The 25,830-nt window shown below is 39.8% G+C and overlaps 1 protein-coding gene across 2 annotated transcripts in view; it reads left to right on the forward strand.

The window, feature by feature from the left end:
• cblb (Cbl proto-oncogene B, E3 ubiquitin protein ligase) overlaps window positions 1–25,830 on the forward strand; it is an 82,057-nt gene that overhangs the window by 52,049 nt on the left and 4,178 nt on the right. For both annotated transcript variants that reach the window (XM_052115640.1, XM_052115641.1), the window contains exons 5-14: window positions 1,373–1,529; window positions 2,757–2,878; window positions 6,885–7,022; window positions 9,423–9,510; window positions 9,732–9,863; window positions 16,326–16,517; window positions 17,390–17,557; window positions 17,969–18,334; window positions 20,709–20,794; window positions 23,760–23,888. In XM_052115640.1, the coding sequence (XP_051971600.1) occupies window positions 1,373–1,529; window positions 2,757–2,878; window positions 6,885–7,022; window positions 9,423–9,510; window positions 9,732–9,863; window positions 16,326–16,517; window positions 17,390–17,557; window positions 17,969–18,334; window positions 20,709–20,794; window positions 23,760–23,888 (1,578 nt within the window). The remainder of the gene's footprint in view (window positions 1–1,372; window positions 1,530–2,756; window positions 2,879–6,884; window positions 7,023–9,422; window positions 9,511–9,731; window positions 9,864–16,325; window positions 16,518–17,389; window positions 17,558–17,968; window positions 18,335–20,708; window positions 20,795–23,759; window positions 23,889–25,830) is intronic.

Genomic DNA, 25,830 nt, shown 5'->3' on the forward strand with positions numbered 1-25,830 from the left:
ACTACTTTATTTTAAGAATGTGAAATGTCAGAATAATAGTAGAGAGAATTATTTATTTCATCACATTCTCAGTGGGTCAGAAGTTTAATGTGACAGGGCGGAGGGCGGGGCTGGGTCGTGATTATACACACCCCAGTCCCTTATCAAGCTAATTAAGCCTCTGAGAGGGATAAAGGCCGCCTGCGGATGGTGGTGCGATGAGAGGGAGATCGTTTACGGTCAGCTGACCATCATGTGTGTTTGCATATTTTGATTTATTTCTTCATTAAAACTATTATTTATATTGTCAAGCCGGTTCTTGCCACCTCCTTTCCCTTATGTTCCCTTTACATTTACATACACTTTGTTAGTATTTGGTAGCATTCCATTTAAATTGTTTAACTTGGGTCAAACGTTTTGGGTAGCCTTCCACAAGCTTCTCACAATAATTTGCTGGAATTTTGGCCCATTCCTCCAGACAGAACTCATGTAACTGAATCATGTTTGTAGGCTTTCTTGCTCGCACACGCTTTTTCAGTTTTGCCCTTTTTCAAATTGTCTATCGGATTGAAGTCAGGACTTTGCGATGGCAACTATCTTGACTTTGTTTTCCTTAAGCCATTTTGCCAAATCTTTGGAGGTATGGTTGTGGTCATTGTCCATTTGGAAGAACTATTTGCGACCAAGCTTTGACTTCCTGGCTGATGTCTTGAGATGTTGCTTCAGTATACCCACATAATTTTCCTTCCTCATGATGCCATTTATTTTTTGAAGTGCACCAGTCCCTCCTGCAGCAAAGCACCAAGCAACAAGAGTTTTCCAAGCTGCTTAAAGGCACTGTTAACTTGGTGTATGTAAACTTCTGACCCTCTGGAATTGTGATATAGTCAATTAAAAGTGAAACTATCTGTCTGTAAACAATTTTTGGAAAAATTACTTGTATCACCCACAAAGTAGATATCCTAAATGACTTGCAAAACTATACTTTGCTAATATGAAATCTGTGGAAAGGTGAAAAGATTTGTTTTAATGACGTCAACCTAAGTGTATGTAAACTTCTGACTTTAACTGTACATGATAAATGTGAGTTTTGTTGTTTTGCACTGCAAAAACATGTTTTAGAAGTGAAAAATATATATATTTTTCATATCAATCTTAAAGCAAAATTCTCAAGTAAAACAGTAATCTGAAATATTGATATTAGTATCGGTCTATAGTTTTTTGTTAAAATCCTTATTGTACCTGTATCAGCCAAACATTTTCATTTTGGTGATCCCTACTAAGAACCCTTAGCATTTTGGTTTCGCAGAGTTAGCAGGACAGCACAAAGGAATTGGAAAGTTGAGTTAACATGAGCCTAATACTAGTGTGCTTTTTCGTGTTTGTGTTCCAGGACAATAGTGTCATGGAAAATGTTCCGGCAGTGCCTTCACGACGTGCACCCCATCAGCTCCGGCTTAGAGGCCATGGCTTTGAAATCTACCATCGACCTCACCTGCAACGACTACATCTCTGTCTTTGAGTTCGACATCTTCACTCGCCTTTTCCAGGTAACCCCTGAACACTCAACCCCCACAAACCGAGACAAGCTCTTTCAGAACATCACCCCTCAACATCCACAAACTCGCATCAGACCTGCTTGTATTGTGCTAACATTTAAATGTCAACTTCTAACTGAGAGCAACTTATCGTAATAATGAAAGTGAAAGCAAAGGAACACCCTTGTTTTTCTTTTTCTCCAGTGTGGGTTGATCTACTCATTCTGAGGAGAAATCTTGCTCATAAGTACCATGACACACACACACACACACGTTTAAATTGAAAACATCAAAAACATCTGGGCGCCCCACTGTAGGTAGTCATGACACAAACATCTCCTTTTAGTGATGGAAAATAGTACTAATAGTGGAGATCACCTCGGCATGTTAGAGAGGTTTTGTTTTATGCAGAGAAATCCCTTTACTAGACAAAAACACCTCGTTCTTCACCACAAAACACACATGCCAATATATCTTTGCTGGCACAAGAGTTATTACGTATTGGTTCCGAAAACCCACGTGCCTACCTAATTTTGTCTCAGTCAAGCTTTTGCTTTAAAATACTAGAATCCCCATAAATGTAGTGGAAGCACTTTTTCGTCAGCATGGATTTGTGTTAATAAGCGTGTGAGTCAGTCAGTGAGCAAGATGGAGACGATGAATTTTAAGTTTATTTCCTGTTTATCTTTCTGTTGTGACACTTTCCATTCTGAATCACCCCGTATGACCCCCACTCCATCACATCCAAACCCAACAAAACTACACTTTTTATTATATAATTTTGGAAATTGCTTAAGTTTTGATTTAGTTCACTGCTAGAACTTGAAGCTTGCATGGGGAAGCAATAAAGCTTAAGTTTCCACTTATCTACAGTATCAAAAGGCACAGCTGCTTTATATTTAGCTATAACATGTCAGGATGAGTATATTTATTGACAAAAATAGCTCCAAATGAATCCAAAGTAGGATTAACTGTTGCAAGACGTCAAACAACAAGCAGATTGGCAACACCACAAACACAGACAAGTGGAGTGATACAAACAGTGAAGTGTCCCTGTGCTCTTATACTAAAGATCAGCACTCTTGGAACACCTCTTGTCCAATCAGATTAGTGTACCAGAGCTATCTGTTTTATTGTAAAAGCAACTTTCTTAAATATGGTGGTCAAAGCAGGGATTCTTTATGAGGATGTGCAATTTGGCTGCAACAATGCAAAAAGTCTCTGTATCTTTCTCTGTAGCCGTGGGGCTCGATTCTAAGGAACTGGAATTTCCTGGCGGTCACTCACCCTGGATATATGGCTTTCCTCACATACGACGAGGTGAAGGCACGTCTGCAGAAGTACATCAACAAACCTGGCAGGTACAGACTAGTTTGTGTGTGTGTGTGTTTGTGCTGGATAATAGGCTGTAATATATGTACCATCTGCTGTGTGGAGCACAGGGCCAGCCAGCTGTTTTTCTCCACCCTGCTATATTCTGGCAGATGACCCCCTCCTGGGAAAGTGGGCGAGGTGGATATGTTAGTTTATTACAGACAGAGACACTTTGTCTGTTCATCTCCTCTCGCTCTCTCTTTGGCCCTCCTCTCTTGTTTGAAAGTGTTTCACCACCTTTTTTGTGTTATAACCCTATATTGCCATGAGCAAAGCTCAAGTACCACATTCATCGACAACATTCCAGTAATGTGTTTCTTTTAAAGGAATTTTCTGGAATTAATATGATTTTGGATTTAAAAGACATTATTTAAAGCACACCTAATGTATATACTAACATTACTTGGTATATTAAGAAAAATCTTAACAAGAATTTTGTTAATTTTCTGGTTCCTGGGTCACCCTAATCTGGAAATGAACCTGTAGGCAGACAGCAGCAGTTAAATCCATTCTGTTTGGATTAGCTGAATTGAGAATGAGCATCGCATCTGTGATGAAAACACTGTAAGGTCCAGAGTCAGACAGCAGGCTTGATTACACACTGAAAGTCATGTAACACAACAGCCAGATGATAGCAAGTTAATAAAATAAGAATCTTTATGGGAGAAGACTCCCTCTGTTTGATTTTAAATAGGAAAATAGGCCCTGTTTAAAGGCTATCAGGGCTGTGATGTGTGTGTGTGATGCTTTGAGTTCAGTGATATGCATGTCAGGGAGATGTGGCTAAACAAACAGAAGGAAATGGAGAATAGTGGGTGGTCGTGCAGAACTGCATGCAAATACCAATCTACTGAAGAGGAGCAGCAGCTGTTTGTGTGTGTGTGTGTGTGTGTGTGTGTGTGTGTGTGTGTGTGTGTGTGTGTGTGTGTGTGTGTGTGTGTGTTAGTGTGTGTGGTTAGAGCAGGTCATGGCAGCACCCTAGGGGATGGAGTGTGTGTGTGTGCGTGTATGCGCGTGCGTGCGTGTGCGTGTGCGTGTGTGTGTGTAACTTATTTACCATGTGCATGCAAAACACACTCACTGAGCTGTTACGTTAAGATCTGTTTACGTCAGGGCACTGTCATAAGAGGCTGGACGATATATTGAATATATTTGCGAATATATTTTGCCATGTTAGTTAAATCTAGCAAAATCGTGAATATTGATTTTAATGCGTTCTTTATTTGCCGTTAAGACAAATGTTTTAATAATGACTGATTTAAACTTCTGAAACTGTGTTATAGTTTTTAAGTTCAATTCAGTTCCATGAACCAGTTCAAACTGTCCATTTCAGTGATTTGATTCAGAACTTTGATTCAGCGATTTTGTTTGTGTCAGTAATGTTCTCTCAGAAATGTTCACATATTTTATATTAGTGAATGTAAATTATTTTTATGTCATTCTTCCATGTGTTCGGAATAGTATTCTAAGATTATATTGTTCTTGCCACAATTGTACAGAGCGGTTAACTGAGTTACCGTAGACTTTGTCAGTTCGAACCAATCTGTCCATTCTCTGTTGACCTCTCATCAACGAGACATTTCCATCTGCAGTACTGCCACTCACTGGATGTCACTAGTAAATTCTAGAGACTGCTGTGTGTGAAAATTCCAGGAGATCAGCAGTTACAGAAATACTCAAACCAGCCCATCTGGCACCAACAATAATGCCCCGGTCCAAATCACTGATATGACATTTTTTCCCCATTCTGATTAACATTAACTGAAGCTCCTGACCCGTATCTGAATGATTTTATGCACTGCACTGCTGCCACATGATTGGCTGATTAGGTAATCGCATGGATGTTTCTTGGTGCCAGATGGGCTGGTTTGAGTATTTCTGTAACTGCTGATTTCCTGGGATTTTCACACAACTGTCTCTAGAATATACTCTGAATGGTGCCAAAATCAAAAAACATCCAGAAATGCTTTGTTGATGAGAGGTCAACAGAGAATGGCCAAACTGGTTCCAACTGACAAAGTCTACGGTAACTCTGATAACCGCTCTGTGCAGTTGTGTTGAGAAAGAATGCTATTCTGGGATGCTGTTTTGGCAGCACGAAGGAGACCTGCACAATATTGGCTGATTGGTGTGTGTGTGTGTGTGTATGTATGTATATATGTATATATATATATATATATATTAGGGCTGTCAAATTTAATTACATGGTGTCCCGATTAATTAATCACATATACAAATATTTGCTGATAAAGCCCCTCATGTAACAATAATTAAATATATAAAGATTATACATATTTATATCAATATATAATTATACATAGTTATCTTTTAAATATTAAAAAATTATATATATATAATAAAAAATATTCAGATATTTCAAATGCATTACATTCTTGTAGCAGAAGAGTTAATCACTGATAAGACAATACAAAAGTGGCTTTAGAATACAATGTATTGTTTACTACCATATTATTGATCATAAGTCAATCGTTGGCCTACAGTTCACAGCAATCTATTTCACAAGTGAATTTGTCAATCAGTTTGAGATTTATTATGAGGGCTTGTTTAAGAGCCTGTCAATCTACTCCTGCGTCAGACATGCTTGTGTAGTGTCTTGGGTGTGTTGCATCATAAACATAAAATGTTTAGTTCACTGTTTCAAGTTAAATATAGTTTAATACTCAATCTTTAAACACATCTTGAGATCCCTTTAGTTCGCATTTGTGCTCCTTCAAGTGTTTTGAACGAAAGAACGTAACGCATGTCTGTGTTGTGTGTTGTTTTCTTCACTGTATAAACTGTGCGTTGCTCATACAGCTGAAATATTACTTACTGCCCTCTAGAATAAACAGGTGGTATTACAAGCTTACATTTCTCAGGAATCTTCCTTATTATGGTGCGATTAACTGCATTAATATTTTTAACGCATTATTTTTTGTCAAATTAATCACACTGAATTAATGCGTTAAATCGACAGCCCTAATATATATATATGGTATATATATATATATATATATACATACACACACACACACAGCATCTCACAAAAGTAACAAACTTCTAGATCAGCCAGGAAGATTAATTGGGGCTGATATTTTGGCTGATTCAGCGGCATTGGACGATAACGATCCAATTGGCTGATTGACAGAAAAGATTGTTTTTGTCATTAATAGAAATGGCCATGTCAAATCAAAAGTCTACCAACAGCCCTGTCAATGGCTACTACAGATAAGATGTTTTAATGAATGGAGTAAATATTGCTGAAAATATGTTAAATTGAGCAGTTTTGTGTACATCTGATTTGCTGCCATTTAATTGTATTATACTGTACCATTATATCGACCAGTGGCCACCCTGTTCCCTTGGTACTGTTATTGGCATTGGGTGTTAAAGAAACAATATTGTTCTACCACTCGTTCAGACTCCTTTCTATAAAACCTTTCTCACCAACTGCTAAGCGATGTCAACCTGTTCTCCGGTCATTCTTCCATCAGCTGCAGTGATCCTTTCCTTTGGCCGAGGTGACAAGCTGTACAACCCTGATTCTGTAGAGGAATTGAATAGAAAATCCAGACTGGTACCAGACAGTCTCTTAATCCTGGCTGAATCTGTTGCTATGCAGTTGCATTACCAAAAAAGTGTCTTTTAAATAACTCAAGAAGTGTGCATTGCATTTTCTTTTCCGATTCCATTTCTCAGTTTAGGAACATGCAGATATACACTTTATCCATATGTTTCTGCCTTTCTCTCCAGTGTAGAGTGTTAGTTTGAAGTCTGAGCATTTAAAAAGTGCTTTATTTCGTAATTGCTTGATTCCAAAACTGTGACATTCTTAAGCTCATAATCGACTCAGGCCTCTTTCACACTTGAAAGCTATAAGCATGCAGTTTCTTATTCTCTTTCTTGCTTTGCTGTTTTAGTAATGTTAAGTGTCAGATTTTTTGTTATGGTTTGTTAAGTGAGTTTTGAGTTGGTTTTTTTCTCTCTCACCAGCTACATCTTCAGACTGAGCTGTACACGGTTAGGCCAGTGGGCCATCGGCTACGTCACCAGTGACGGTAACATCCTACAGACCATCCCACATAACAAGCCGCTGTTCCAGGCACTCATCGATGGATGCAGAGAGGGCTTGTAAGTTATGCCTCTAAAAATCTAGAGACTTATTGAAAGTGCCACTATTTGTCAGAATTATGGCCTATTGGTTAACACACACACATTTCCTGTTCTCATGTAAAGTTTAATAATTAATATAAGGTTTCCCTGGCAGTCCATCCATCTGAAATTGTTTAAAAATCAGGTAGTTCCGCTCCAGACTTTCGCCACTGGTTAAGCTGTTGGGCTACTGAAATCAAATATTGCAATTATTTTTGCATGCCACTAGTGGTGCAGAATGTACACCCTTGCATCATTAAACTTGTTTTCTCGCAAATATATATCCATATCTGAGTTTTAGAATCTGTATTTTCTCTCAAGATCCAGGGTCAATATCTTTTTATTCTATTTAATTTTTTCCTTTCTTGAATACAGCTTCTGTCATCTAAAAACGTCTCTGAAGCATCCTGGCTATGCAATATGTTCTGATAAACTGTCAGTTTCCCTTGTAAACAAACAACACACACAGAAACACTCTCTCTCCCCCTCTGTTTCTCTTTGTTGGCAGGTTTCTAACTGGCATGTCTGTTTGAGGAATCATGTGCAGGTTTTGCTTCATGTAGCTGTCACCATTGCTGTGTCAGCTGTCACTGTACAACCTCACAATGGCTTTGTGGCTCCGTCTGAACATGCCAGTGCCACATGCCAATCTCGCACCATCTGAGCTGTATCACGCACTGCAGCCCTTTCAGTTTATTAATCTGAGATGCATGCATAACTCTAGTCAAATACATCAGATTCCAGGCTTTAAAAAAATGTTCAACCATAGTTACATATTACATACAGTCTAGGGAACTACCTGAGTACTAAGTGACAGCAGTGATGAAAACACAATAATTATGTAAAAGATATTAGACTGATCAAAATTCTGTTACCTTTTCTCCCCAATTTGTCATGCCCAATTCCCAATGTGCTCTAAATCCTTGTGTTGATGTAGTGCCACACCTCAATCCTGGTGGTAGAGGATGAATCTCAGTTGCCTCCGCTTCTGAGACAGTCAATCCGCACATCTTATCACGTGGCTTATCACATGCATAACCGTGGAGACCTAGCGCATGTGAAGGCTCCCGCTATTCTCCGCGGCATCCACGCACAACTCACCATGTGCCTCTCTGAGTGCGAGAACATCATTATAGCGACCACGAAGAGGTTAACCCAACGTGACTCCACCCACCCTTGCAACCGGGCCAATTGGTTGCTTAGGAAGCCTGACTGGGGGCTCCATTTATTAATTTTGTGATTGATTACGTCATTTTCTGCTCCACCATGTGGTCCGATTTATCAGACACCAGTTTGCATCATTGTACATAGTGGCACACAGCACAAGGGGTCTTTTTTTTAAACTGCTTTTTAAGCTAAATATAATTTAAGAATATTTTTATTGACATGGATTATTAAATGAGTAGTTCACCCCAAAATGAAAATTCTGTCATAATTCCCTTACCCTCATGTCGTTCCAAACCTGTTTGATCTTATTTCTCATACAGAACACAAAAGGAGATGTTTTAATGAATGTCTTGGTCCATCTGTTCAATACAATGGTAGTGGATAGTGACTCACTTTTAAGCTCGAAAAGGACCCAAAAGTATTATAATGATGCTTGTCCATGTGACTAGTACATCAAATTCCAAGTCTTCTAAAGGCATACGAACAACCCAGAAATGATTCAGTTAAAATCTTGAGGTCTGTTGTGCGTTTACAGTGAACTTCAGTGTCGTATACAGCACTAAACAGCGCAAGTTCTCGTGAATGTACCGGGATATTCATTAAAACATCTTTCGTGTTCCGCATAAGACAAAGTCATAGAGGTTTAGATTAACATGATGTAAGAGAGTAAATTGACACAAGTCACATTTTTGGGTGAAGAATAAAAAATAATAAAAACCTGGTGCTAGGCACTGAACAAACAGCAAGATGAGCATCTACGGCAAACAGTGTCTGGCTGATCCTTTTGTACATACACTAATAATTCAAATATAGGGAGTATGGAATCTCCCCAGACTAAATTACTAAAATGCCCATCCTTATTACAGTCACAAAAGGAGCACAGTGACATGCTTAGTGGATGTGTCCCTGTCCCCCCACCCCCCCTTCTTTGATCGTCTGATTATCCGATCCGCAAGGTCAAAACACTGCTGTAAATGCAGTTTGACTGCTACTCTCTCGCTGCAGAGGTTCAGGCTTTGGCTGTGATTGGACAGGCTGTGAAGGTGGCCCACTTTCACAGCACAACTAAAGGAGATGCCACAGAGGCAATTGTGCATGAAGTGACATTGGCTTGGCTATCTATTTGCTTAGAGGAGAAACAGGACAAGACATGTTATATTGTAAATGCTGCAAGTCTTATCTCATTCCAACTGTATTTCTCTACTTCTGTAGTTACCTCTTTCCTGATGGGCGCAGTTATAACCCAGATCTCACAGGTCTGTGTGAACCCACCCCACACGACCACATCAAGGTCACACAGGTTAGTGACTGATGTGTGTTTTCATAAAAATATGGCTGTGTGTTTTTCACTCCTGATCTTTATTCTCTCTCTCTCAATTTTTAAAGTACTTTTACTGGCATGATAGTTTTACATTCAATACAACAGAGCAAAACTAAGGCTATTGTAATAAAATAATAACTGTAACAAAAATACATGAAACTAAATTTAAATTAAATATCCCCCTTTTTCTGTCTTTTCAGGAGCAGTATGAGTTGTACTGTGAGATGGGCTCTACATTTCAGCTATGTAAGATTTGTGCCGAAAACGATAAAGACATAAAGATTGAACCATGTGGTCACCTCATGTGCACTTCCTGTTTGACATCATGGCAGGTACATGAACATATGGTCACAAAGCTTAAATGCAGTTACATTGATCTACAGTATATAAAAAAATCTGGCATTATCTTTGCATTTCAACTTCATTCCTGATGAAACAATGAGCTGGGTTGCTACTCCTAAAACAGCTAAATATTACACACATGTTCACAGAAAGCTTTTCATACAGCTGCCCTCACGTATTGAGTAAATTCAGCATATTTGAATGTAGTGTGTTGAAACTAATTGCATCATATAGAGTCACTTCAGTAATGCCCATTGCTCAGCTAATGGATCTAGTTAGAAGTGATTTAATCACGTGGCATGACCTGAATACTTAACGTCATCAGGGCTAGGAGGAGAATGAACAGCAGGTAGACACTTTCGCTCACCGTTGCCCTTGTGTTTGTCCTGATCACAGATGCAAGTGGGACAACAGAGGGCAGTTGAAGGAAAGGCTTGTGTGCAGTCTGGATTTATTTATCAGCTCTGTGTCAGTTTGTGTATGTATTAATCGTGATTCTCAAATGATTCTGGATTGATCCCCAAGAATTCATAATCATAGTTGGAAATGTATTAATAATTACATTTATTGAAAGCACATGCAGGACAATACACACAGATAAGTGCAATACGTTTGCAAAACAGCAAAAAATGGCCATTACTGAGTGCCATTTATACTGTGAAAATACCACTGTGCAAGCAGACATACAAAGGAGCCTTCAGATAAGTTTAAAAGACAAGTCCAAAAAGTTGACTAAGCTTAATTTACAAAATTTTAAAGAGATCAACCAATTGCTAAGATTTGTGCCCTACACTGTTGCTGATTTATTTTTATTTTTTTGAATTTTATAATCGGATTGTGAGTTGCATAGATTCTGATCGCTTACATTGATGTGTATCAGTGTATAACTCTGATTGAGGGTGTTTGTGTTTATATAAGTGATGTTAGTGTGGCAGACATGTTGTATGAATGTTTGTGTTTACAATTTCAGTACTGGCCATACTTCCAGAAATCATCTGATCTTTGGTGTTATCAGAGCTTCTCTAAACATAAACTTTAGGGCAATGGGCAACTCAAATTGCTCATCATCAACAGATGCAAACCAATAGGAAAATAAGAGCACTCTGGGATCCTGTTTACACCTGGTATTAAGTTATTTGTCTCCAGTGATCCGATCACTTGTGATTAGGTGAGAAACATTTATGTTTACACCTGGTCACTTAAATGCGTCCTCTGTGACCACTTGTGTTGGGATTTTCAATTTCAATGTTACTGTGTTACTGCATGATATTAAAGTGCAACAAAGTCATAAAAGGCAAAGAAAGTGTGAAAAAATTGGTACGCTATTTCTCCCTGATGCATCTGAAATGTAATCTAAGCACAAAAGCAACATTTCGAGTAGAATTGTCCTTTATTTTAGTGGATTAGTTGTATTAACCTGAGCTCCAGATGTACGTGCTTCTCATAAGTGATACCTGCATGTTGATATCATACACATTGAAGAAGATCCATGAAGTTCTCACGCTTGTGTATATATCCGCTTTTTAAATTTTTTGAATTGATGGTTATTTCCTTTTAAACCGCTCCTATCCATGGGTGGTGAGGGGTGGTGCTTTGCTGCTGCCGAGACGCATACAGGACTGATTAGCGTTTACACATCAAATGTGATGCGTTCAGATGCGTTTTTGACCACACATGTATGTGGTTTTTGTGATCAGATCACAAAATGTTTTAGACCCCATTTAGACCTGTATTTTGCGCTGACCACATGATCCTATCACCAAAAATGCATCTTGTTTTTTCGTCTCCCCTTTTTCTCCCCAATTTAGAATGCTCAATTCGTTCTAGGTCCTCGTGGTGGCGTAGCGACTCGCCTCAATTCGGGTGGTGGAGGAGGATGAATCTCAGTTGCCTCCGCGTCTGAGACCGTCAATCTGCGTATCTTTTCACGTGGCTTGTTGAGCGCGTTACCACGGAGACTAGCGCAAAGTCTTCCTGTGCACTATGTCTCCGCGGCATCCATGCACGACTCCCAACGCACCCTACTGAGAGCGAGAACCATATTATAGCGACCACAAGGAGGTTACCCCATGTGACACTACCCTCCTTAACCACCAGGCCAATTTGGTTGCTTAGGAGGACAAGCTGGAGTCACTCAGCATGCCCTGGATTCGAACTCGTGACTCCAGGGGTGGTAGTCGGCGTCTTTACATACACAGGCCCCCCACCAAACGGGGTCCATGTTCTAGTGAGAACAGAAAATACTATGGTAGTGTCTTACATAAATCACCAAGGGTGAATGCGCTGCAAATGCCTCCATCAGATGGCCTATGTATTTCAAATGTGGGTAGACAATCACCTGAGCTCATTGAGGGCTCTGTCTCTACGATGAAGATCCAGTGCATCCGGAAAGTATTCACAGCGCTTCACTTTTTCCATATTTTGTTATGTTACAGCCTTATTCCATAATGGATTAAATTCTTTATTTTCCTCAAAATTCTACTAACAATACCCCATAATGACAACGTGAAATAAGTTTGTTTTGAAATCTTTGCAAATTTAAAAAAAATTAAAAACGAAAAAATCACATGTACATAAGTTTTCACAGCCTTTGCCAGGACACTCAAAATCAGGTGCATCCTGTTTCCACTGATCATACTTGATGTTTCTACAACTTGAGAGTCCATGTTTATGTTGATTGGACATGATTTGGAAAATCACACACCTGTCTATATAAGGTCCCACAGTTAACAGTGTATGTCAGAGCACAAACCAAGCCATGAAGTCCAAGGAATTGTCTGTAGACCTCCGAGACAGGATTGTATCGAGGCACAGATCTGGAGATGGGTACAGAAAAAATGCTGCAGCATTGAAGGTCCCAATGAGCACAGTGTCCTGCATCACCTGTAAATGGAAGAAGTTTGGAACCACCGGGACTCTTACTAGAGCTGGCCGCCTGGCCAAACTGAGCGATCGGGGGAGAAGGGGCTTAGTCAGGGAGGTGACCAAGAACCCGATGGTCACTCTGACAGAGCTCCAGCGTTTCTCTGTGGAGAGAGGAGAACCTTCCAGAAGAACAACCATCTCTGCAGCATTCCACCAATCAGGACTGTATGGTAGAGTGGCCAGACAGAACCCACACCTCAGTAAAATGCACATGACAGCCTGCCTGGAATTTGCCAAAAGGCACCTGAAGGACTCTCAGACTATGAGAAACAAAATTCTCTGGTCTGATGAAACAAAGATTTATCTCTTTGGCCTGAATGGCAAGCATCATGTCTGGAGGAAACCAGGCACCGCTCATCACCTGGCCAATACCATCCCTACAGTGAAGCATGGTGGTGGCAGCAACATGCTGTGGGGATGTTTTTCAGCAGCAGGAACTGGGAGACTAGTCAGGATCGAGGGAAAGATGAATGCATCAATGTACAGAGACATCCTTGATGAAAACCTGCTCCAGTGCGCTCTGGACCTCAGACTGGCATGAAGGTTCATCTTCCAACAGGTCAACGACCCTAAGCACACAGCCAAGATAACAAAGGAGTGGCTACGGTACAATGAATGTCCTTGAGTGGCCCAGCCAGAGCCCAGACTTGAACCCGATTGAACATCTCTGGAGAGATCTGAAAATGGCTGTGCACCGACATTCCCCATCCAACCTGATGGAGCTTGAGAGGTCCTGTAAAGAAGAATGGGAGAAACTGCCCAGAAATTGGTGTGCCAAGCTTGTAGCATCATACACAAAAAGACTTGAGGCTGTAATTGATGGCAAAGGTGCTTCACACAAGTATTGAGCAAAGGCTGTGAATACTTATGTACTAAATAAATAATTTCATTTTTTATTTGTAATAAATTTGCAAAGATTTCAAACAAACTTCTTTCACGTTGTCATTATGGGGTATTATTTGTAGAATTTTGAGGAAAATAATAAATTAAATTAATTTTGGAATAAGACTGTAACATAACAAAATGTGGAAAAGGTGAAGCACTGTGAATATATGAGAGTCTATATGAGAGCTTTTGGTGTTTATAAAGCAGTAAGAGACGTGACAGGATCCTGTTTAGAGATGCGTTGTGTGACTTGAATTGTGACCTTTACTTTTAGTACAGATGCAAGTGTTGACTTGTTTTTGTGCCAGTGTGAGAATGTGTGAAAAAGTGTAATTTCTGCTTCATAACAGACGTGTTGTCTTTAAAGCCACATCTTCACAACACCGATGTAAAATGACATCTGAAAGGCCTCAGCTGCGAGAGTGAACACTAAACCACCTCAGCCAGTTCATGATAATCTGTCCTGTTCAACTATCCATCACAAGGCAATTCCTAGTCAATAGGAGACATAATATCAGTGTTTTTTAGTCATTCTGAGGGCTCTTTGAATCTCTTCTGCTATAGCAATCTCTCTCCCTCTCTAAAAAGGCATGAGTGGCTTCCCTTTTTAACCTGTCACCTGCCTATAAAAAGGACCTGACAGTTAAATAAACCATTAAATGCACTATACCGGTTGAGAGCCTAGAAAAGTGTCATCTCACCTCCAACTGGCCGGGCCATTAATATTTATTTCTGTTATTCTAGTAAGTTTAGGAACACTCACACACAGACACACACACTGTAGGTGGTCAGAGCTGAAACTCCTTTAGGGAAGTACTTTTAAGGCAAGTTTGTCCACTGTCCACAGCTTGAATGGGGAAAGACTGAATTCTCAAAATGTTTGTCAAGTTTACTTTATGATAAATGAGTGACTAGCCCTCAAATATCTAGAGATCTGTCTCTTTGTTTTATTGTCCTTGTTTTATGCAGATTCAGTTTGAGAGTGCTTCCTCTCTCCCTCCAAGGGCTTTAATTAGGATTAAGTTTCAAATGACACTTTGATGTCTTTTACGAACCCATAACCAGATGGCAGCCAAGATCATCTTTTTTTCTTGTAAATATTGACAGACTTTGATTCTCAGAGATTAATATAGGAAATTAAAGATGATTGTTTTTCATTTTTCCATGTGTAAGCTGTCACCAGATGCAGAGCACTATGACATGATGGAATGACTGGAATCTATGCCCGTGTCTCATCCCGCTCCCTAGATCCATATGTCGGGATTCAGTATATCGTGACCATGAATTTGGTGGCAACTTGCTAGGGTGTTGAACTCCAGCCTTTGAAACAATGATGTCTCAATTACCTTCAACAGAATTACGTGATCTTAAATTAAAATGCAGCTGAGATTTATTAACAACAATGGTGTGCAAGATGATATTGTGCATCTTCACTCTATATGTTAAAAAGTAAAGTACCATTTTGAAAGAGAACATATATAAATGAGAAATAAACAAAAATTAAAATGGGCTGTTTTTTTATCTACTAATCTAGAAAATTAGGCGAAATTTTCACTTGCTCTCTGCTCGTTAGAGGCTTAAGACATGATGACACTTCTGTTAAGTGAACATGTTGACTATTTACATTTTTTACAGTGCATTCAGGGAATTCTTATGGAGTGAAAGTTTCAGTGGGCTAGAACAATTTTGACAATGGAACAACCCTAGAAATGGCTGACTCTCCAGAGACAGACCCTGCATTTGTGTGTGTCTCTGGCTAACATAGCTAGCAAAAGTTTGTTTCCGAAATAGAAAATTAAATGTGGTTCCAGGGTCGGTGGTGGCATGTGTGTTCCAGCTGTTTGTAATCAAGCAATGGCTCTTCAGATCCTGCAAATAAAGAGCTTTCTCATGGCAGAGGAATATTTCCACAACAGTCTGTCAGTGTTTACAGCGTTACACAAATAAGCAGACCAGAACCGTTGGGATCAATATCACCAGAGGCGCTTTGGTGTGTGTGCATGCATATGAGTGTGCTCATATCTGTTTTGAGTGAGTGGCAGTTTTCTGGAATTTTACAAGTATTGAAGCCTTTGTGCATGTATGTTTGTGAGATATCGCTAGCGTGCATATCACTAAAAGACTGTTTGAGTGTTGTTGAAAGGAGTTGTTGTCAACTGGTTGGATGCAACCCAACAATGGGTTGAGGTCTGTTCTGTTTCTGCTTGTGGACAGCTGAAAAAAAAAGAACAAAATGCAACATAAAATGCAGCTAACCATATAACCAGTTGTGCATTGTTAGGAAATTAAGGGAGGAGTAAATGCTCCCCACATTTTTGTTGTTGACATCACAAGTATTTTGGCACAATTTATACTTTCACTTGGTAATATGGCAGTACAGTATGACCCAATGTTTGTTCCATGTATTAGGTTAGTAAATCACATTTCTGCTGATGTTTATGCATTACCAAAATTGTAAATTTTCTTATTCAGCCTATGTTATGTTAATACTATTGCATATTGTTGTTTGTTCTATACAGTTTTTTAAAGCCTCAATCTCCAATGTAAAAATGGGGTCCCAAAGCAAAACCAGTTAAGAACCACTGTTTAAAAGTTTAGTGTTCGGTTTAAAAATCAGTATGTACTTGTCTTTTTTCATGCAGGATTCTGATGGTCAGGGTTGCCCATTCTGTCGCTGTGAGATCAAAGGGACCGAGCCCATCATTGTGGATCCATTTGACCCACGCAACGAAGGAGCCAAGTTCTTCCTTCTGGACCACTTCTGCTCCCCCATGCTGGACCTGGATGATGATGATGACAGAGAGGATTCATTGGTCATAGACCATATCAAGAAGGTACAAAATCATAAGCTCTGTATACATGAGCTCTGTATACACTAAAATTCAACATAAAATCAATCATCAACCCTATTTACTTCCTCAACAACATTCCTGGTCTTATTGTGCATGATTCAACAGTGTTTTTCTTTGTAATAATTTTTTAAAGATGTAGAAATTGCTCCACCTCTGAAAAAACTTTCCTTTTCCACTGATATCACCAAACCCTCTTATTTTTTTTTAATCCCTCCCCTCAAACCACCTGTCAAATAGAGACCACACCCAGCTAGCTGCATATGTTCATTTTGGTATGGAAATTATCTAATCAATTCCTGTTGATAATCCCCATTTTTCATTACTCAGAAATATGTTACATTACAAAAGTAAACATGTTTTTTTATTTTTTTTTTTATAACTTAAAGTCAGATCTGTTTTCATGAGTTTACAAGTTTGTAGAAGTTTGCTTTTACCTAAATCTGCTCTGTAGATATAACTCCCATCAGTCACTCATCATTCCAGGACCAATCCTTTTTTTTTTTTTCTAGTGGTCTCGATATCATTCTTCTGGTTCCTAGGGTGTTGATAGGTGGTTGCTAGGGTGTTCTTGGTGGTTTCTAGGAGGTTGCTTACTTTAATCACTCAAGTTTCTGATGATATTCTGCTCCCTAGATATGGCTTGGGTCTCTCGTTTATGTAAGCCCATTTTGTCATATGACAGCTGAAAATTGTTAGTTCGATCTTTTTTTATAAAGAAATGGCACACCTGTCTTAAACAAGCTGCACTATTTGAGTTATCATTATGTAGTATGAGCAATAATTATAGTGAGCAAACACTACTAAATATTTTATATGTTTACATTCATCATCATTGTTTCTCTCTCTTGGCTTAGTCCATGGAGATCCAGAACTCACCGATAATGTCCCCAAACTCATCCCCAGTGTGTGAGCGTCGGAAAACCGCTGCAGATCACATGGGTCAACACTTGAACATTCCACCTGTACCGCCTCGCCTGGATCTCATCCGTTCTCCTGCTCCCAGCCCTACAGGCTCACCCAAGGTTTCTTTGCATTTCTGATTATGATTCAGATTTTGATGACTCAGCATTTTTTCCGCATTAACATTTTAAACAAAGAAATGAATAGCATTTAAAATTTTTTTTTTTTTTAAGTACTCAATGTAAAGATTGCAGTCATATCAGTATACTAATTAAAGTGGTTTTATTTTACATGGAGGGGGTTGACATGTTAAGATCATGGGGGCTGATATGTTATAATCACATGACCAGCTGAATCTCAGCAACCCTCTTGTTATTGTACACTTGCGCTCACTGAATAAATTAATCACAACTGACAGCTAATAGCGCATTTCTACAATGATACAGAAACAATGATCAGAAACATTTGTTTTGGTATTGCCCCAAATGCACCTTTAATTTGTTTATAAATAAAAAAAATTTGTTTCTCTGTAGTCATCTCCAGGCATGTCCAGAAAACAGGACAAGCCCCTTCCTGCCCCTCCGCCCCCACAGAGAGACCCCCCTCCCCCGCCTCCACCGGAACGGCCCACTCATATGCCTCAAGACAGTCGGGCTGCCTGGCTTGTGACCCCCTCCACCGGCCTGCCCAGAGACCCCAGAGCTCCCCTAGAGGCCTGGAGCCCTAAAGACATCACCCCTTTGACAGACTGCAGGGCTGTTGCTGCAGACCGTTCCCCTAAACTCGCCCACGCTGCCCCTGCCCCTCACACCAACGGGAGACCCCTGAGCTGCTCTGGAGCAGACCTTGGGGTGAACCGGACCAGCCACAGACTCAACACTCAGTCGGAGTGTAGTAAGGTTAGGAACTGACACACACTCATTGGGTCTCATTCAGTATTAATTGTGCAGAAAATGTTTTCAGGCAAAATTTCCACTGGGTCTCAGCAGGTGATTCACATATATTCACATCAATTTGATGAATCCGGATTATCCAAATGAGAAAATGTTTTCCCACAGTTAGTATTTAGCACGCTCACACGTTCAAACCATCTCCATATAAGGGCTGTCCACACAACCTCTTCTGTACAGCCATTCGTCACTCTCTGCGAATATATCTTTACACTCCAAAGATGTACTCTCACCTCAAAAACCATTGAAAAAAAAAAAAAATACCTTGGGCAAAAATTTAAACAAAACCTAAAAGTACATTACAGCTTAACACATGTAATTTTTCTAAGGGTATAAGGAGTGATTTTATCCGTTCGTACACAGTTATTGAATAAAACCCATTTTCTCTGGATCATGCGGATCAAGTTCACACTCAACATGAGATACTGTTTATTAGACCTAAATGGCCTCTGAAACACTCAAAAATCATGTTGGAATGTCCTTTGATAAGCAGCCTGGGACATCAGATAAGAGCATTCTTAAGTAAAAGCCACAGGACTTTGCTCTTCTGAATCTCTTAAAACCTTCTGTACTCGTTCAACAGCACTGCCCTTACACTATTTTGAGCCATAAATATTCACTTTTTCCTCATGGCTGTTACTAAGCAACAGTGAAGATATTTGCAGTGAAAGCAAGGCTGTGAAATTCGGCTGCATGTAGTGTTTGTCTTTGGCCCAGGCATTAATGCTGTTTTAATAAGGTAGATATTTAAAACACATTCTGTGCCTTTCTCAGTTACAGTGGTACCCTCCCACCCCAGCATGTGGTTTTGCATATATCTGGGTTAAAACAGCATAATTCATGGCTTGCTGCATCACTGACAATTTATAGCTTATGAATTAAATAAGCATGTCCTGCGAGAGAAAATAAGAGAAAGAAAACATTAGATATTTGGATGTAAATCTGCGATGGGTCTCCATTAAAACTCCCTTGGAAAGAGAAAACAACTCAAAGATATTCTGGGTTTGTAGAAGTTTGTGTGTGTTTGTGTTTGTGTTTGTGTTTGTGTTTGTGTGTGTGTGTGTGTGTGTGTGTGTGCGCGAGAGTGTGTCATTGGATCTTTTTCTACCCAGGTTTGCAACATGCAACTACATGTAGCCAGCAATTGACTGTAAAATTCTTTCTCTCTTGCTCTCTCTCTGTTTCTCTCTGCTGTCCCTTGCTGCCATGCCACTGTATGGATTAATTTAGTGTCACAGTGTGGGCACATAGAGGTTGGCCCTTTCTGTCCAGTCACAAGTCCACACATCTCAGTTTAGCCCAATTCCTGCAGGCCACAGCTAGTGTTCAGCATCAGTTGCTGTTCTTGATCTGTGAAATAAATGGGCACAGATATCGGAGCTTTGTAGAGTTCCATGATTGGGGATCTAAAACAGTCCTTCTGATTTATACATTAGGCAAGTTTGAATCGAGTATCTTTATGAAAATGCTTTACTGGAAGCTTTACTGTAAGCTTTCCATTCAATTCAAAATGTATTTATTTATTGAATTTAAACAATACAGTATTGCCAAAACTAACAATTCAATACAATGTAACAGATTTGTTTGACGATTAAACTTAAAGGGAGACTTCACCCAAAAATGAACTCACCCTCATGCCATCCCAGATGTGTATGACTTTCTTTCTTCTGTAGAACACAAACTAAGATTTTTAGAAGAAAATATATAGGCCTGTAGGTCCATACAATGCAAGTGAATGGTGATCAGACCATTGTAGCTCCAAAAATATCATAAAGGAACATGAAAGTAATCCATTAGACTCCAGTGGTTAAATTCATGTATTCTAAAGTGACATAATAGGTGTGGGTGAGAAACAGATCAAAATGTAAGTCCTGTTTTAATCTCCACTTTCACATCTGAAAGTCACACGTGGTGCCTGTTTAGTTTAACTTTCACTTCTGTAAGTGAAAGTTAAAGTGGAGATTTAGAGAAAAAAGGACTTAAATATTGTTCTATTTCTCACCCACATTTATTATTTTTTTAATATTTTGTGTTGTGCTGAAGAAAGAAAGTCACATTTGGGATGGCATGAGGGTGAATAAAACTGATCATAAGTACTTAAAAAAAAAAAAAAAAAAAAACAAGAGCGTTTAATATAACAAGACTAACATTACATAACATGCCTATACTGCACATGTCTGTCTGTCTGTTACAGGAAACTGATATGGAAAACAAAAGTAAACAAATATCCTATATTAAGTTAAATATTATGTTTATTTACATGTAATACAAAATCAGATGGCTTGCATAGTTCATTTAACATTGTGTGTGCGCTTCTTTGCAGTCTTTCATCAATGGTTTGTTACCTGGTGATGAGTATGACGTCCCACCTCTACGTCACTCCCCTCCCCTGGTGGACCACAATCAGAGGTGAGTGGCACACTCGTTTGTCACTCCCACCGCTGGAGCCCTGCTGCTGTGTCCATGTTGACCATAATCTGTAGAAAGCAGCTCCATCTGTCTCTCTCTACCTTAAAAGAGAGCCTCACTACACAAACAACTGTTTACCCAGTGCAATTTACTAATAATAACTTGATCTCGATATGATTACAGATACACCGATCAGCCACAACATTAAAACCACCTGCCTTTATTGTGTATCGTGCCTCCAAAACCGCGCCAACCCGCATCTCAGAATAGCATTCTGAGATGCTACTCTTCTCACTTCAATTGTACAGAGCAGTTATCTGAGTTACCGTAGACTTTGTTAGTTCAAACCAGTCTGGCTATTCTCTGTTGACCCCTCTCATCAACAAGGCATTTCCATCCACAGAACTGCTGCTCACTGGATATTTTTTTGTTTTTGGCACCATTCAGAGTCAATTCTAGAGACTGTTGTGTGTGAAAATCCCAGGAGATCAGCAGTTACAGAAAGACTCAAACCAGCCCATCTGGCACCAACAATCATCCATCCAATTATCTAATCAACTGTGTGGCAGCAGTACAGTGCATAAAATCATGTTAATGTTCATATCAACCATCAGAATGAGGAAAAAATGGGATCTCCGTGATTTGGAGCTTGGTATCGTTGTTGCATGAGGCTATTCTGGGATGCAGTTTGGTGCTGTTTTGGCGGCACGAGGGGGACCTACACAATATTAGGCAGTTGGTTTTAATGTTGTGGCTGATAGGTGTATGTTGCATAGAAATCACCTGTTTACTCCGCTTAACCACTGTGTTTTTCTGTGGATCTTTGCTGATCTTTTGATGATGGCACTACAGATTGTCTTTTCCTCCTAACATTTGTTGATCTGCTTTCTGATGTTCCATGATTGAATTATTGCTTTCTTGCAAATGTTTTTTGTGGAGAAGAGAACAAAGTCATGTGGATTTTATGAATGTGTTAATGCAAGCCAGGGAAAGTGTCTGTAGGCTGCATCCTATATCTCAAGCTCTCTCAAAACAACGCACGCACACACACACACACACACACACACACACAGCAATGTTTGGACACATGTGCACCAATTATGCAAGAGCACCAGGATCCGGAGAGCATGTGCTCTTTAAACAAACATAAAGGCGTGCACACACATACACACACAGATCCGGCAGTGATGGTCTTCCTGTGGGGATTTTGAGGGTATTAAGCAGAACCAGTCTATGAGAGGTTACACTACAAGCAGAAAGCCATCTTTTTTTCAAAAACACACTCTCTCTCTCTCTCTTTCTCGCATATGGAGCTCATGGTGTTGGATTTTCTTCATTATAATTATTAGTTGTGCATGCTAAGGCAAGCATCACTATTATTATTGCTCATACTTGGAGTTAGTGATTTAAAAAACTCCTAAACCCAAAGAGTGAACTTTGGTGCTTAAGTCATCCCAAACAACTTTTGAGCTACAGACATTATGCCTGAAGTTAGGTATGCTATTACTTTTCTAAATGATCAGACTTGCTTGTTTTTGCCTGGTGGAAGATAAAACAGGCAACAAATCCCATAGTCTTAAATAATGGAAGCAATCCTTATCTAAAGACCACAATATCTTAGAGACTTGGGTGGGCTCTTTTGACTTAAAACACTTAGAATCCACCCAGAACACTTTAGCAATCACATAGCAATGCCTCGACAACCACCTACAGCACCCTAGCATTGTGGCAGGGAGTTTACCACATACAAGCACTACTAACATTTTGTTCAGAAAATGTAAAAATGTGTTCATTAGATGTGCTACAATGTTGATGGCTACATTCATGAAACACTGTTCTGCTCTTCTCAGCAATTGCAGCTTAGCTCTACAGTCACTTTGTGATGAGCAGCACACACCATCATACGCTTACTGTGCATACACACAGATTTGGAACTGTTGAAGGCACTTTCCACTTCTTTAAAGAAAATGAAACATGTGAACCTGCTATCTCACTTGTCCTCTCCATCCACTTCCTTTTTTCTAGCTGTTTTCATTCTGCTATGGTTGGTTCTATTAAAGAAACAGGAAAAATATGTTCAACAACCCTCTTTGAAACAAACAACACTTTAATACTTTAGAGCTTGGAAGAGAAAGATCTTTAATTAAAGGGATACTTCACACTAAAAGGATAATTGTGTCATAATTTTCTTACCCCAATGTTGTTCCAAATGGAAAACAAAAGGAGTGTTCCACCAGAAAGAATGTCATATGCGTTTGGAACGACATGTGGGTGAATAAATTATGACAGAATTTTCAGTTAAGAGTGAACTATCCCTTTAACCATAATCTTGGGTGGAGGGAATATCTAAAGCGCCCTCTTATGGTGTATTGTGGTAGTGTCCACGGCTTAGCTTGTAAACCACCCATTTTATCTCAGCCAGTGCTAGTTAACTTCTTTTCCCTGTAAATAGCTGATTGGTGTCAGTTGTGCAGTCTGGGTGCCAGCCTGGTTAAATATCGGATGTTTCTGCCTGTCTCAGCCCAGCCTGTGACTCTTTGTTAGAGCATTACGTTAATAAAATGGCTAATGTCAGGGAAACTAACTCTCCCACTGCAGAGTGATTATTTCAATGAGTCAGCATGAACAGACTCCAAATCTTCAGTTAAGTTGCTTTTATTCCAGAGTGCCATTTCACTTAAATCCATTTAAATATTTACACATGCTTATTACTCACTTTGCTGTAATTTGGGTAAACATGAAACTTGTGCTATTACTGTTGCTCAGAATAAAGGTTAGGGAAATAGCCTTGATATAAAAATAAAAAATAAAACAATTAGTTTTAGGCATAGTATTAATTTCACACTGTTTGAACTTGAGACATGCATGTACTTTAAATCTGTATGTGATGTGGTTATTACTTTGTCTGTTCTCAAATGTGTCGGTGCGATGATTTGTTTAATTGTGACTGTTCTGTGCATTATAGACACAGCAACCCCTTCACCAGCCACCGGAGCCTGACAGACAGAGTGGAGGACGAGTATCAGATACCCTCATCACATCCCCTCTGCATTACACAGCCACCTCTCTGCATTCCCTACCGCATACCCAACAGGTGACACACACACACACACACACACACACACACACACACACACACACACACACACACACACACACACACACACACACACACACACACACACACACACAGTGCGTACGGAAAGTATTCAGACCCCCTTAAATTTTTCACTCTTTGTTATATTGCAGCCATTTGCTAAAATCATTTAAGTTCATTTTTTTTCCTCATTATTGTACACACAGCACCCCATATTGACTGAAAAACACAGAATTGTTGACATTTTTTGCACATTTTATAGAAAATAAAAAACTGAAATATCACATGGTCCTAAGTATTCAGACCCTTTGTTCAGTATTTAGTAGAAGCACCCTTTTGATCTAATACAGCCATGAGTCTTTTTGGGAAAGATGCAACAAGTTTTTCACATCTGGATTTGGGTATCCTCTGCATATCCTCCTTGCAGATCCTCTCCAGTTCTGTCAGGTTGGATGGTAAACGTTGGTGGACAGCCATTTTCAGGTCTCTCCAGAGATGCTCAATTGGGTTTAAGTCAGGGTTCTGGCTGGGCCATTCAAGAACAGTCACGGAGTTGTTGTGAAGCCACTCCTTCGTTATTTTAGCGGTGTGCTGAGGGTCATTGTCTTGTTGAAGGTGAACCTTCGGCCCAGTCTGAGGTCTAGAACACTCTGGAGAAGTTTTTCGTCCAGGATATCCCTGTACTTGGCCGCATTCATCTTTCCCTCGATTGCAACCAGTCGTCCTGTCCCTGCAGCTGAAAAACACCCCCACAGCATGATGCTGCCACCACCATGCTTCACTGTTGAGACTGTATTGGACAGGTGATGAGCAGTGCCTGGTTTTCTCCACACATACCGCTTAGAATTAAGGCCAAAAAGTTCTATCTTGGTCTCATCAGACCAGAGAATCTTATTTATCACCATCTTGGAGTCCTTCAGGTGTTTTTTAGCAAACTCCATGCGGGCTTTCATGTGTTTTGCACTGAGGAGAGGCTTCCGTCGGGCCACTCTGCCATAAAGCCCCGACTGGTGGATGGCTGCAGTGATGGTTGACTTACTACAACTTTCTCCCATCTCCCGACTGCATCTCTGGAGCTCAGCCACAGTGATCTTTGGGTTCTTCTTTACCTCTCTCACCAAGGCTCTTCTCCCCCGATAGCTCAGTTTGGCCGGACGGCCAGCTCTAGGAAGGGTTCTGGTCCTCCCAAACGTCTTCCATTTAAGGATTATGGAGGCCACTGTGCTCTTATGAACCTTAAGGGCAGCAGAAATTTTTTGTAACCTTGGCCAGATCTGTGCCTTGCCACAATTCTGTCTCTGAGCTCTTCAGGCAGTTCCTTTGACCTCATGATTCTCATTTGCTCTGACATGCACTGTGAGCTGTAAGGTCTTATATAGACAGGTGTGTGGCTTTCCTAATCAAGTCCAGTCAGTATAATCAAACACAGCTGGTCTCAATTGAAGGTGTAGAACCATCTCAAGGATGATCAGAAGAAATGGACAGCACCTGAGTTAAATATATGAGTGTCACAGCAAAGGGTCTGAATACTTAGGACCATGTGATATTTCAGTTTTTCTTTTTTAATAAATGTGCAAAAATGTCAACAATTCTGTGTTTTTCTGTCAATATGGGGTGCTGTGTGTACAATAATGAGGAAAAAAAATGAACTTAAATGATTTTAGCAAATGGCTGCAATATAACAAAGAGTGAAAAATTTAAGGGGGTCTGAATACTTTCCGTACCCACTGTACATATGTTTACTTGGCTTTCTAAAATGGGCCCATACCATAGACTTCCAATATTTCTTTTTAATCTAAAACCAATTATTATCATGGTAGACTAACACATACATTAACCAAACCCTAAACCACTTGCGTAGCTCCCGGGAGGTTATTTTCAGTCATGACAATGCTGGTCCTATCTACTTGAATAGAGGAACACCAAAATCTCAACGAGG

This window comes from Xyrauchen texanus, chromosome 43 (assembly GCF_025860055.1).
Source record: "Xyrauchen texanus isolate HMW12.3.18 chromosome 43, RBS_HiC_50CHRs, whole genome shotgun sequence".
NCBI lineage: Eukaryota > Metazoa > Chordata > Actinopteri > Cypriniformes > Catostomidae > Xyrauchen > Xyrauchen texanus.